Source organism: Salvelinus fontinalis, chromosome 25 (genome assembly GCF_029448725.1).
Source record: "Salvelinus fontinalis isolate EN_2023a chromosome 25, ASM2944872v1, whole genome shotgun sequence".
NCBI lineage: Eukaryota > Metazoa > Chordata > Actinopteri > Salmoniformes > Salmonidae > Salvelinus > Salvelinus fontinalis.
This window is the reverse complement of record NC_074689.1, coordinates 30,707,476-30,721,704: the sequence shown is the minus strand read 5'-3', so window position 1 is coordinate 30,721,704 and position 14,229 is coordinate 30,707,476. Positions and strand designations below refer to the sequence as shown.

The 14,229-nt window shown below is 41.9% G+C and overlaps 1 protein-coding gene across 1 annotated transcript in view; it reads left to right on the top strand.

The window, feature by feature from the left end:
- The window catches only part of prkdc (protein kinase, DNA-activated, catalytic subunit), a 45,747-nt gene that overhangs the window by 1,542 nt on the left and 29,976 nt on the right, over positions 1–14,229 (top strand). The window contains exons 3-30 of the mRNA XM_055881850.1: positions 6–110; positions 231–305; positions 411–519; positions 772–884; positions 2,046–2,145; positions 2,318–2,373; positions 2,499–2,529; positions 2,651–2,808; positions 3,833–3,979; positions 4,181–4,345; positions 4,555–4,723; positions 5,081–5,130; positions 5,449–5,577; positions 6,082–6,231; positions 6,407–6,525; positions 6,774–6,933; positions 7,431–7,496; positions 7,602–7,721; positions 7,849–8,008; positions 8,176–8,282; positions 8,372–8,462; positions 8,845–9,008; positions 9,269–9,421; positions 11,430–11,537; positions 11,761–11,987; positions 12,264–12,358; positions 12,558–12,660; positions 12,786–12,919. Of these exons, the coding sequence (XP_055737825.1) occupies positions 6–110; positions 231–305; positions 411–519; positions 772–884; positions 2,046–2,145; positions 2,318–2,373; positions 2,499–2,529; positions 2,651–2,808; positions 3,833–3,979; positions 4,181–4,345; positions 4,555–4,723; positions 5,081–5,130; positions 5,449–5,577; positions 6,082–6,231; positions 6,407–6,525; positions 6,774–6,933; positions 7,431–7,496; positions 7,602–7,721; positions 7,849–8,008; positions 8,176–8,282; positions 8,372–8,462; positions 8,845–9,008; positions 9,269–9,421; positions 11,430–11,537; positions 11,761–11,987; positions 12,264–12,358; positions 12,558–12,660; positions 12,786–12,919 (3,364 nt within the window). The remainder of the gene's footprint in view (positions 1–5; positions 111–230; positions 306–410; positions 520–771; positions 885–2,045; positions 2,146–2,317; positions 2,374–2,498; positions 2,530–2,650; positions 2,809–3,832; positions 3,980–4,180; positions 4,346–4,554; positions 4,724–5,080; positions 5,131–5,448; positions 5,578–6,081; positions 6,232–6,406; positions 6,526–6,773; positions 6,934–7,430; positions 7,497–7,601; positions 7,722–7,848; positions 8,009–8,175; positions 8,283–8,371; positions 8,463–8,844; positions 9,009–9,268; positions 9,422–11,429; positions 11,538–11,760; positions 11,988–12,263; positions 12,359–12,557; positions 12,661–12,785; positions 12,920–14,229) is intronic.

The window sequence follows — 14,229 nt, the reverse complement described above, 5'->3', positions numbered from 1 at the left end:
TGCAGCTCCGGGATACAAGAGTTGAGACCATCAGTCTACTGGACAAGTTCTTGCAGAGGATATCTACAAGCGTCAAGGGTTGGGAGAAGACTTATGCCATTGATGTCAAGGTATGTTATTAACTGTTACATTTGATGTATTTTTAAAATGTTTATTTATACATTTTGAAGTGATTTTTATTTGACACCTTGGACTCCTCAGTATTAACGCCATCCTTCCTCTGGTCGTAGGACATATGCTTGGTTGTGTACACAAAGGACAAAGCTGCAAAATGCAAGGCACCAACATTAGATCTCCTGATCAAGGTTAATGATTAACATGCATTCATGTGATAATGTTTTTATTGAAAACTGGTTAAATGACACCATCTTTTTACTAAATGTCAGTTTTCCATTTCCTAACTTTTATAGGTTCTCTATTTAACTAAGGACTCCAGCATTGCTCAGGACTTAAAAGTTGGTAAAATATTCGACAAATTCTATTTCGAGCTCTCCTACAAGAACAAAATCGCAGATACAGGTGAGTGTTAATTTCCTTCTTGATGGGGGTCATATTGACAGTGTACAAAAGCAGGCACCTTCAAGTAGGTGTCGCAGAATAGCTTTCAATAGAGCCCCACATATTCAACCATGTTTACTGACCTACATTGTAATTCCAATGTTTCCAATGGCATAGGAATCACTGTCTGCTCTCTCTATAATGCAGTATACTATACCTGCAAGTCCTATTGACACTGATTTGTGTTTCTGATTTGTCTTATTTTTTCAATAGTTCTCAGTAAAATCTATGAGCTCTTAGGAGTTTTGGGTGAGGTCCATCCCAGCGAAATGGTCAACCACTCAGATAAACTCTACAGAGCCTATTTAGGAGAGCTGAAACTTCAGGTACATCCCATATAAAGTAGACTAGGGGTCAGCAACAGGTGGCTCGCAGGCCAAAATCGTCCCCTCAAAACAACTGTAAATTCACCAGGAATTCGGCTTAAAACGAGTTTTATTTAGTAAATCTGTTCCCAAGTATTTCCATGAATTAAAAAAAGAGACATACAGTTGTGGCCAAATATAAAGACACCCTTTTCTTAAATATTTCCCTATTTCTTCTCAAATAAATATACAAATATGGCCTGCTGAGTGGCGCAGAGGTCAAAGGTGTCACTACAGACCCGGGAGCGATCCCAGGGTGTGTCACAACCGGCCATGACCGGGAGTCCCATTGGGCGGCACACAATTGGCCCAGCGTCGTCCGGGTTAGGGGAGGGTTTGGTTTGGCTTTACTTTGTTCATCGCGCACTAGCGACTCCTGGTGGCAGGCCAGGTGTCTGCAGGCTGACTTTGGTCATAAGTTGAACAGTGTTTCCTCTGACACATTGTTGCAGCTGGCTTCCTGGTTAAGCGGACGCGAGTTAAGAAGTGTGGTTTGGCGGGTCATGTTTCGGGGGATGCATGACTCGACCATCGCCTGTCCCGAGCACTTTGGGGAGTTGCAGCGATAAGATGATTGAAATTGGGGAGAAAAAAAGGGGTAAAAAAAATAATATATACTTTTTAATTTTGTCCATATCAAATTTGTCTTTATTTTCTAAATTACAATTTTAAACTTAAGTTTACAAAAATAAAATTGGTTCTGCATTGTTGAAAATCCATAACAGGTTGTGGAGACAGTTTTTTTCAATTTCAAATGTTTTTTTTTTTAAGAAATAGGGAATTATTTAAGAAATGTGCAAGGGTGTCTATCTATTTGGCCACAACTGTATGTGATCGTGTCGCAATGTAATCAAGATATTAAATGATTGTTCTTTTCAAGTAACAAGTTGGTCAATTTGCAGTGTACAAATTATTATAATTCTGTTCCGTCCCCCCGTACACATCCGGGCCAACAAAAATCGTCCCTCGGCTGAATCTAGTTGCCTATCCCTGCAGTAGACTGTGTGGTATTTGATCCGTGTTCATTGTGCAATATTTAGGTTTACAGTTGAATTACAATAGATTTTGTTGTGTGCATTGAATTTCATTTTCTTTTGGTTGCAATGTTGAAACCATTTTTAGATGACTTCATCGACAAAGGAGCCAAAGCTTACTGTTGTAGCTGGATGTTTGAGAGGGATCACGGCACTAATGGTTAATTTCACCAAGTCAGTGGAAGACGGTGTGTGTGTTTTGTGTTTATTGCCTTTACTTAACTGGATGTGTTGCTCATGTATGGGAACCTTTTTTTCAGTTGTAAATTTTCTGATTGACTTTCTCAGCACCAATAAGGTGACTTTGTCTTCAGGTCATCCTGTATTTTCCCTATTTAATTTTTAATATTTTTTCTGCAGACCCAGGAACCTCAAAGGAAATATTCGAGTATGCCTTGAAGACAATTAGTCCCCAGGTTGGTAAAATGTTATACAATTAGTGCTTTCAATATCCTATGTGGTAGCGTACAGGTTGTCTAATGTGAGCAATAGGACTGTTCATTCATCCTTCCGTTCATTTCACGTCCTCTCTTTTGAACAGGTGGAGATGTGCCGTTATGCTGTCACCTTTGGTAAGATTTACTGCATTGAGTGCCAAATGATTTGCTAAATCCATTCCATTGCACCAGGCAATCTCAATCAAATGCAGCATTGTTTGAGCTTGACAATAAGCAATTTTTCTACGCTTTGTAGCTGGACTGAGATTGTTAGCAAAGCATGCAACTCAATTCAGCCACTTGCTGATGGACCACTACAGAGCCTTGTTTGATGTCATGTCCAAGCTGTGTGGACACATCAACCAAGAGATGAAGAAGACCAGTTACTATGCCTTGGAGTCCTTCCTCAAACAGGTGGGCTTACCACATCCCTGAATGTAGTTAGGGGCAATTCCATGGTAACAGAATGATGCTGATACTCCGATATTTCACTTTAAAATGTATTTAAAACAAACCAATGAAAAACAATGTCTACAAAACAATGTCTACTGAACATTTTACAAAAACACATTTACTTGAAAAACAGTGCAGATGCAAAGTTTGGTAACAGAATGACAGAACAAACCGTAATGCAGTTCAAGAAATAAAGTTAAGAAAATATTTACAAAATAAACTGAAGTAAAAAATGTAAAAAAAAGTAACACAATAAAATAACAATAACGAGGCTATATACAGGGGGTACCGGTACCGAGTCAATGTCTGGGGGTACAGGTTAGCCGAGGTAATTTGTACGTGTAGGTAGGGGTAAAGTGACTATGCATAGATAATAAACAGCGAGTAGCAGCAATGTAAAAACAAAGGGGGGGTGTCAATGTAAATAGTCCGGTTGGCCATTTGATTAATTGTTCAGCAGTCTTATTGCTTGGGGGTAGAAGCTGTTAAGGAGCCTTTTAGTCCTAGACTTGGCGCTCCGGTATCGCTTGCCGTGCGGTAGCAGAGAGCACAGTCTATGACTAGGGCGGCTAGACTCTTAGAGCCCAAAAAATTGTCAATCTGCACTGTTCTTCAAGTAAATGTGTTTTTGTATAGTTTTGGAAATTGTTAGAAGTATTACTTGTGCATAGAGTTGTATCATTGGTTTTTGTTTGACCTACATTTTGAAAGTGAACAACCGGAGTCTGTGTTATTCTGTTACCGTGGAACTGCCGTCAGACAAATTAATGGTGCCGTTTTAGTTTTTAGGCTTTTTTTGCAGTCACGCTGCACAGAAGGGCATCAGTTAATTTGTCCCCTATACTTATTGTTTCATAAGATATAGGTAGCGTTTCACTTGAGAGGATTTTTGTGAATAACCGTATTTCTATTCCTTTGTTTTGCAAGGTGTAGTGTTTCCTTTTTGTCCTGAGAAATATAACTGTTTGTTGGATTATCGCTTTAGGTTGCTCTCCAGGTGGCAGAGAATGTTGAGGAGCACAAAGGCAAGCTCAAGTTCTTCATGCAGAAGTTCTGTGCCATAATCAAGACCATGGACTCCACTCACAAGGAGCTCTCCATTGCTATCCGTGGCTATGGATTCTTTGCAGCGGTACGTTTCTATTTTCTCCCCTCATCCCTTTGGGCTTGTCCTGCTGGAAAAGCCACTGACTGGTTTGTTGTTATGTTGTAGTATACTACAGTTAGTCACTGATATGTACATGCATTTGGAGTTGTGATATATTCAATTTATCCAGTGCACTGTTTATTTTGCATTACTGAACCATTTATTGTATAATTGTTGCTGTTGCAGCCATGTAAAGTGGTTTGCCCTCAAGACGTGGACATGATGTACACAGAGCTGATCCAACGCTGCAAACAGATGTACCTCACGGAGTCCGACGGAGAGGAGGACAAAGTTTACCAGCTCCCCAGCTTCTTGGATTCCATCGCCAGTGTCATCATCCACCTAGACAAGGTAACCCCAGAACACAGTCCAAATGAACCCCTCCCCTTCCGAAATTTGAAAAATGCTTACCCCCGCGAAATCCTGATTTGTCCAAATAATCAGTGATGCTAAATCTAGCGCACCGCAATAATTGTTCCTATGTTCCAACCGATGTAACTTTAGTTACAGATGGTGGAGAGACTAGCATTACCATATCACTGTTTATTGTGCACCCACAGATCCCTGAGGTCTACACACCTGTGCTAGAGCGCCTCCTGGTGGTACAGATCGACAGCTTCCCTCAGTACAGCGTTAGAATGCAGCCCACCTGCACTCGTGCCATCGTCAAGGTGCTTGTCGCCATGGCATCCAAGGGTCCAGTATTCTGGAGCTTCATCAGTTCTGTGGGTGAGTTGAAGAAACTGAGTCACAGACTCTAGCCTATAATATACGCCATTTATGAAGGCCTTCAAAAAACATTTATAAAGCCATCATAGTTGCTTCACAAACCATTTAAGCTACAATCATTTAGGCTGTAAACAAATGCCATGTTAGGTAGAGGCTGCAAAGGGTTTTGACACAATCGCCAAAGTGCCAGATGTAAGGACATTTTTCTGAAGCCTTTGTTGTACGTGTATAGTATTAATAAAATCTATATCGACCTTATAAAGGGTTTATGAAGGCCTCATTAAGTCGTTAAAGTTGTTGTTACCGTAACTTCTGATGCATCACTATGCCAGAATTGTTTGATTTTTTTCCTTTCAGTGCACCAGGGCTTGATTCGTGTCTGTTCGAAGCCTGTTGTCCTTCTTGAGGTAAGGTCATTTTGGCCCTACATTATGCCACTGTTTTAATGCTCTAATATGAGAATATCATACATTCCTTACATGGACTGTGATCTATGTGTTGTTGACCTTGTTTTCATCAACTCTACTTAGTTGCATAGTTTTGTTATTTAAATGTATACTTTAAAGGTATATTTTCTTTAACCATGATTGAAAGTTGGCAGGATAGTGTATTGTCAGTCAGTTGGGAGGATGGGATATTGTCAGTTGGCGGGATGGGGGATTGTCAGTTGGCAGGATCAGTTGTTGTCAGTGGGAACTTGTTAATGGTGGTAACTGTTCTGTTAGGAGGGGGAGAACGCTCAGAGTGTCACCGGGACTGAGGCCTCTCAAATGCAGACTGGGAAATGGAGGGTTCCCTCTTGTCGTGACTACCTGGATCTATTCAGGGGTCTCTTGGACTGTGATCATCTAAAGGTGTGTGTGTGTGTGTGTGTGTGTGTGTGTGTGTGTGTGTGTGTGTGTGTGTGTGTGTGTGTGTGTGTGTGTGTGTGTGTGTGTGTGTAACCAGTTAGGATGCTGTTCTAAGCAGATCCTGGTTAAATTAGTATTTTTCTCTTTCAGATACTTTAACTGCACTTGATTAAGCTTGGCTTGGCCCAGTAGAATAGTCCTAAAAGTGTGAACGCTGCCCATTTAGCTCCGCTGGCAGGCTCTATCAAATATAACAAATACTATTTGAACCCAGGTCTGGTTCTAAGGGGAAAGATGTTTTTAATCTTCCTTGCTCAGTTTGGTTCTCTTAGCCTAGTTAGTCCTCCACTAATCTCGGTTAACCCAGAACTTAAATTGTGCATCATTTGGTTAGATGCTACCATTTATGCTGACGTAGTCTGTCCATGAGAGATTAGTCCTCCACATACAGTGTTGGTTGATGAAGTGATCCTTGCAATCAATGACTCAAAATGTCTTCTGCTGTAGGACACTGGGTTTCTCGACAAGGGGTTTGAAACCCAGAACGCTACCCTGAGTTCTTTGAGCCGTCTGCTTTATGATGAACTGGTGAAATCCATCCTGAGGATTGTAGAGAAGCTGGACCTCTCAGTTCAGAAAGTCAACACAGAGAAGGAGGTGAGACCTCTTCTGATAATAACTTTTGATTTGTGGTGAATCATTTTTAAAAACGGTCATCACTGATGTGTCCCGGCTTTAGCCGATTAATAAAGGTGTGCCACGTGTGAAAATAATTGATATTGTAAACACATGAGAATCTCTCATTGACAATATGTGGTTTGTGTTGTCTTAGGATCAGGATGACCAGGTCAACAGCAGTATGGTTCTGCCGTCCTCTGACCCAACAGCCCACCTCCTGCCCAACAAACCCAAGGACTTCACTGCCTTCATCAACCTGGTTGATTTCTGCAGGTACAGTACCAGTCCCCATCCTCTAGCCTGGTCCCAGATGTATGTGTGCTGTCTGGCATAACAACAACCATAGAAAGCGGCTATACAGCACAGATCTGTGACTTTGTTTTTTATTCAGTGAATGGGAGGAATCCTCAATGCAGCCTAAATCATCCAGTGCTTTCAAGCTGAGTATTTGTATGCCAGTTTGGCACCTGAGTCCCTACCTCTAGTTACACTATGAGGCCTCTATCTGTTTGTCCTTGTAGTGAGTTGCTCCTGAAGAAGCGTCTGGAGTATTTTGGGCAGTGGGTGTACCCTTTGAGCCACGAGCTGATCCTTCAGTCCATAAGAGCCCCGCTTGTCAGTGGCTTCTACAAGCTACTCTCTGTCTCCATGGAAGTAGCCAAGAGAATCAAGTACTTCCAGGTAAACCGTGTTCATCAATTCCATCCCATCACTATGCTTTGAAAAGATGTTTAATAAAATTTCCGCTGTATGCACTAGCAACTCCAGCGTCGTGGGTTTGATTTCCTCTTGGGTCATATGCACTATCTATTCAGTCACTGTACTGGATAAAAGTTTAGAACAAAGGTTATATATGCCACGTAGATACAGCTGTATGTTCTACAACTTGATGGCTGATGTACATGTGATGTACATATGTGATGTGATGTACATGATGGCTGATGTACATGATGGCGGATGTACGTGTGATGTACATGATGGCTGATGTACATATGATGGCTGATGTACATGATGGCTGATGTACGTGTGATGTAAATGATGGCTGATGTACATGTGATGTACATGATGGCTGATGTACGTGTGATGTACATGATGGCTGATGTACGTGTGATGTACATGATGGCTGATGTACGTGTGATGTACATGATGGCTGATAAACACTATACTTTCTTTAACAGGGTGTCGGACCCAAAAGCGCTCAAAGCAGCGCCTGCTTTGCACTCTTCTCAAAGTTTGGAAAAGAGGTACAGCACGACTACTTTTTGAATCCACTCTAGAACGAGAAGAGCGGTGTTAAAGGCCATGTTGTTTGGTCAGAATGATGTACTGGATGGTTGCTGTCTCCTTAGGTGGCTGTGAGAATGAAGCAGTATAAAGATGAGCTCCTGGCCTCCTGCTTGACCTTTGTTCTCTCCCTTCATCATGACATAGTTGCTCTGGACATCAAGGCATACATCCCCCCACTTCAGGTGCCTAAAACATTTCAACTCAACATATACCTACCTACCTGGTACTAAGTCATGTACATGTATAGGTGCTGTTTTCAATTTATCCCAATTGATGACTTAACCGCTCTCTGTGGTTGGTGTACCCCAGGTGGCTCTGAAGCTGGGCCTGAGCCATGCCCCACTGGCCAATGCAGCGCTGGACGCTCTGGAGGCGTGGTCGTCACGTATTCCCCGAGACACCATGCAGCCATACTATAGGGAGATCCTGCCCCACCTCGACGGATACCTGAAAACAGCCGCCGCTGACGGTGATTTGACCTCGCTTTCCATCCATCCATTCTTGCTTTATCTCAGTCTAGAAAGGAAATTACAAATAATATCTTTGTTCTATTTGGCTGTACTTCCCTCAGGGAATCTGACCTACTTGTTTGTACGGTATGCTATAATTCTGTTCCCCTTTTTGTCTTGATTGCAGACAACGATGAGAGCCCCTGGGAGGTGACGTCTCTATCCACGGGAAAAGAAAAAGGATACAGCAAAGTGATGGCTAAGCTCCTGAAGAGATCCAAGAAGGTTGCCATGGTAATAAGTAGTAGGAGTCATTTTCCTTGCTATAAGTAACCGAAGCATAAGTTTCTCAAATATTAATTACAGGATGTTTTGTTTGTCAGGAGGAAGCTTCTCCCATTGCCATGGTGAGGAAGAGGGTGGTGCGGTTGCTGGGACACCTGGGAGGGCAGCTGAACAGGAATCTGGTGACCGGTGAGTATCTAGATGTATTTTGCAACTACCACTTTGATTAAACACGATGAAAAAACGTGTGTGTGTGTGTGTGTGTACTGTAAGTATACCTAATATGTGCATCACAGGAGGCTGCTGAGGGGAGAATGACTCATAATAATGGCTAGAACGGAGTGAATGGAATGGTATCAACCACATGTGTTTGATGTATTTGATACCATTCCGCTCCAGCCATTACCACGAGCCCACCCTCCCCAATTAAGGTGTCACCAACCTCCTGTGATGTGTTTGAACGTCTGCATATCAGCTGATTGTATGTCGGCTTGTATGTATACCCTCATATCTTTATATATCACCTTTGGTGTGTTTCTATAGTTTATATAGGATCTTATTCTCTCACCAGCGACCTCAGCCGAGGAGATGATGAAGAAGTTTGTGGCCTGGGACTCTGAGAAAAGACTGAGCTTCGCTGTGCCTTTTGCTGACATGAAGCCCGTCATCTACCTCGACCCATTTCTACCTCGCATCACAGAGCTGGCGCTGTCCACAAGTGACAGGCAAACCAAAGTATGGCCCCTCAAACTTTGTAAACAAACATATATATTTTACAAGGAAGCTAGATGGCAAAAAAAATCTGATTAAGTATATATCTGATAGACCTAATAGTTTGGGACTGTTGTGAATGTGTGCAGATCCCTGAAATAAGTCAAAACAATATAGCTCTATACATGGCATTGAGTTGAATAGATCCAGCACTTATCCAATGTGCACTTCTCAAGAGTTGTTATTAAGGTTTTTACTGTGTGTTGTGTATGTGCTGTGTTCAGGTGGCAGCCTGTGAGTTGCTTCATAGCTTGGTGGTGTACATGGTGGGTAAGGGTTCTCAGATGGTGGAAGGGAAGAAGGGCAGCCTTCCTATGTACAACCTGCACAAACGCCTGTTCCCTGTGCTGCTCCGGCTCGCCTGTGACGTGGACCAGGTTAGTCCATAAGTCTAACTCAATTAATTACATTTATTTTAATAAAGCCCTTGTTACATTAGCAGTTGTCACAAAGTGCTATACAATACCCAATCTAAAACCCCAAAAAGTGTCTAGGAAAAACTCCGTAGAAAGGCAGGAACCTAGGAAGAAACCTAGAGAGGAACCGGGCTCCACATGTGCCTGATGGACTTCAGACAAAACATCAGCTTAAAGCTTAATGTAGCCTTGATACATTTTTATATTTCAGTCATTTAGCAGACGCTCTTATCTAGAGCAACTTACAGGAGCAATCAGAGTGAAGTATCTTGCTCAAGGACACATTGACAGATTTTTCACCTATCGGCTCAGGGATTCGAACCAGCAACCTTTCGGTTACTGGCCTAATGCTCTTAACCGCTAGGCTTGATGTAGCCTTCATGACCACTTTGTAAGGCCTATTATATACAGCGCATTTGGAAGGTATTCAGACCCCTTCTCTTTTTCCACATTTTGTTACGTCTCAGCCTTATTCTAAAATTGATTAAATAAAAAAAAATCCTCAGCAATCTACGCACAATACCCCATAATGACAAAGCAAAAACGTTTTTTTTTTAAATGTTTGCAAATGTATACAAAATAAAAAAAAAACAGATACTTTATTTACATAAGTATTCAGACTCTTTGCGATGAGACTCGAAATTGAGCTCAGGTGCATCCTGTTTCCATTGATCATCCTTGAGATGTTTCTACAACTTGATTGGAGTCTACCTGTGGTAAATTCAATTGATTGGACATCATTTGGAAAGGCACACACCTGTCTATATAAGAGCCCACAGTTGACAGTGCATGTCAGAGCAAAAACCAAGCCATGAGGTTGAAGGAATTGTCCGTAGAGCTACGAGACAGAATTTTGTCGAGGCACAGACCTGGGGAAGGGTACCAAAACATTTCTGCAGCATTGAAGGTCCCCAAGAACACCGTGGCCTCCATCATTCTTAAATGTAAGACGTTTTGAACCACCAAGACTCTTCCTAGGGCTGGCCTGCCTGGCCAAACTAAGCAATCGGGGGAGAAGGGCCTTTATCAGGGAGGTGACCAAGAACCCTATGGACAACCATCTCTACAGCACTCCACCAATCAGGCCTTTATGGTAGAGTGGCCAGACGGAAGCCACTCCTCAGTAAAAGGCACATGACAGCCCACTTGGAGTTTGCCAAAAGGCACATAAAGGACTCTGACTATGAGAAACAAGATTCTCTGTTCTAATGAAACCAAGAATGCCAAGCGTCACGTCTGGAGGAAACCTGGCACCATCCCTACGGTGAAGCATGTTGGTGGCAGCATCATGCTTTGGGGATGTTTTTCAGCGGCAGGGACTGGGAGACTAGTCAGGATCGAGGGAAAGATGAACGGAGCAAAGTATCGAGAGATCCTTGATGAAAACCTGCTCCAAAGCCCTCAGGACCTCAGACTGGGGCCAAGGTTCACCTTCCAACAGGACAACGACCCTAAGCACACAGCCAAGACAAAGCAGGAGTGGCTTCGGGACAAGTCTCTGAATGTCCTTGAGTGGATCAGCCAGAGCCCGGACTTGAACCCGTTCAAACATCTCTGGAGAGACCTGAAAATAGCTGTGCAGCGACGCTCCCCATCCAACCTGACAGAGCTTGAGAGGATCTGCAGAGAAGAACTCCCCAAATACAGGTGTGCCACGCTTGTAGTGTCATACCCAAAAAGACTTGAGGCTGTAATCGCTACCAAAGGTGCTTTAACAAAGTACTGAGTAAAGGGTCTGAATACTTATATAAATGTGAAATTTCAGTATTTTTGTATTTGCTAAATAAGTAAACAGTTTTTGCTTTGTCATTATGGGGTATTGTGGTTAGATTGCGGATTTCTTTCTTTATCTATTTTAGAAAAAGGCTGTAATGTAACAAAGTGGAAAAGTCAAGGGTCTGAATACTTTCCGAATGCACTGTAGATGCTACAGAAATCATGTATTTGAACCTCAACTTTTTGTTTTCAGGTAACAAGGCAGCTCTTCGAACCACTGGTGATGCAGCTCATCCACTGGTTCACCAACAACAAGAAATTTGAAAGTCAGGACACAGTTGCTGTTTTGGAGGCTATTATGGTAATTCTCCCCCTACTGAATTTCAAATACTATTTATTTTTAATAGAATGTGAAACTGATAGAAAAAGTAGTTGCAACTGCAATGTTCTTCAATGCTTTTGGTCCCATGTTGCCACAATTTGTCACAAATGTATTTAAACCAGGACTGAATGTGTGAAACTTAAATGTACTTATTCTACAGCAGTTGTTATGAAAGGTTGCTGAAGATCTAGTTTTTCTTCAGGATGGCGTGATAGACCCTGTGGATAGCACACTCCGAGACTTCTGTGGTCGCTGCATTCACGAGTTCATCAAGTGGTCCATTAAACAGACCACCCCCAAGCAACAAGAGAAGAGCCCAGCCAACATCAAGTCTCTGTTCAAGCGCATCTACAGCCTGGCCCTGCATCCTAATGGTTTTAAGAGGCTGGGTGCTGCGCTGGCTTTCAACAGTATCTACCGACTATTCAGGTACGGTCTTATTTGATTCTGTGAAGCGTGTTAGTGCAGTAAACGGTCTAGAAGAAAAAGATACGCACACCTATTTAGGCGAGGTGCTGGCTAGCGGAGTACAAAACTTGAAAATAAAAGAGAGCTGCACACTCTAGGAGCTCAGATGCAAAAATGTAATCACCAACGTTTCGACAGTGCAGTAAACGGGACAGTCATACTAGGAAATAAAGGAAATGTGGCTAGATTGCCTACACTACAGACTGCAATTTGTTTTTGTTTGCTTTGTCTGTGCAGAGAAGAGAATTCCCTGGTGGAGCAGTTTGTCTTTGAAGCACTAGTGGTATTCGTTGAAAGCCTGGCACTGGCCCATTCCGACGAGAGATCCTTGGGTAAGGATTGTCACTAAATTCCTGTTGGTTCTGTCATCCTGTTAATGATGATATTCAATATGAACAAAAGTCCACAAAATAATTAGGTTCTACGTGTGTCCAGACAGTTAAGATCTTGAGGTGCTGAAATCCAACAATATGCATCATCATGCAAATCCATATCGCCATAAAGATGAATAAAATCCTTCTACTTCCTTAGGAACCTTGCAACAGTGTGGAAGTGCTATTGACCACCTGAAGAGGATCATCAAATACAAGGCTTCCAACCTCAATCAGCAGGACACCAAGAGGCGGATTCCAAGGTTAGCAATGTACTAGGCTGGCTCTCTTTTGGGATGGTTGCATTTTCGACTTCAAGTACACGCAACTTCGTTTTAAAGCATTTTTTAATTGTAGAATTTACTAAATCTTCTCTCTTTTCCACTAGGGGCTTTCCCCCTGATGGAAATGTGTGTTTGTCCGATGTTGTTATGTGGCTTCTGGAGCAGTGTGGGCGACCTCAAACTGAGTGCCGTCACAAGTGCATGGAGCTCTTCTACGAGCTTGTGCCCCTGCTACCAGGTACTCTTCGTATCTGTTCTTCTGTAAAAAGACAAATGTGACAATAACACATTCTAACTATAGTATGTTTAAAAAAATTTAAACTTCTATTTATTAAGACACATTTAAATAAAAAAGGTTAAATATTTAAATGTGCAATTCTATGGCTTCTAGACAAAGGGCAAACACAATTGACCTGAAAAAGTTGTTTATTTACGGCAATATTATTCAATCAGTCAATCAATCAAATTGATTTATAAAGCCCTGGCACCACACCACAATGCACATTTTAAATATTTTACCTTTTTAATTTAAATATGTCTAAATAAATAGAAGTTTTAAATAAAATGGCAAGCAATGTAGATGTAGAAGCACGGTGGCTAGGAAAAACTCTGTAGAAAGGCAGGAACCTAGGAAGAAACCTAGAGATGAACTAGGCTCTGAGGGGTGGTCAGTCCTCTTCTGGCAGTGTCAGTTGGAGATTATAAGAGTACATGGCCATTAAGGCTAGATTATTCTTCAAGATGTTCAAATGTTCATAGATGACCAGCAGGGGGACAGACATGCTGGAGACAGACAGGAGTCATCAGGTCAGGTAGTCCTGAGGCATAGTACTAGGGCTGGGGGGGGGGGGGCATACTTACATTCACACAGGACACCAGTCAAGACAGGCGAATTACACCAGATACAACAGACTGAGCATAGCCCCCCGGGACATAGACTCTTGCAGCATAGATACTGGAGGCTGAGACAGGGGGTTGGGTGACACTGTGACCAGTGGTGTAAAGTACATAAGTAAAAACACTTTAAAGTACTACTTAAGTAGTTTTTGGGGGTATCTGTACTTTACTTTACTATTTATAGTTTTGGCTACTTTTACTTCATTATTTTCTTTAGGAATGTAGTGTACTTTCTACTCCATACATTTTCCCTGACACCCAAAAGTACTCATTACATTTTAACAGGAAAATGGTTCAATTCACACACTTCTCAAGGGGTCATCCCTACTGCTTCTGATCTGGCGGACTCACTAAACACGAATGCTTTGTTTGTAAATGAGTGTTGAACCGTGCCCCTGGCTATCCGTAAATAAAATAAAAACAAGAAAATGTTGCTGTTTGGTTTGCTTAATATAAGGAAGTGGAAATGATTTATACTTTTACTTTTGATACAAGTACCTTTTAGCAATTCCATTTACTTTTGATACTTAAGTATATTTAAAACCAAATACTTTTACTCAAATGGTATTTTACTGGGTGACTTTCACTTTTACTTGAGTAATTTTCAATTAAGGTATCTTTACTTTTACTCAAGTATGACAACTGGGTACT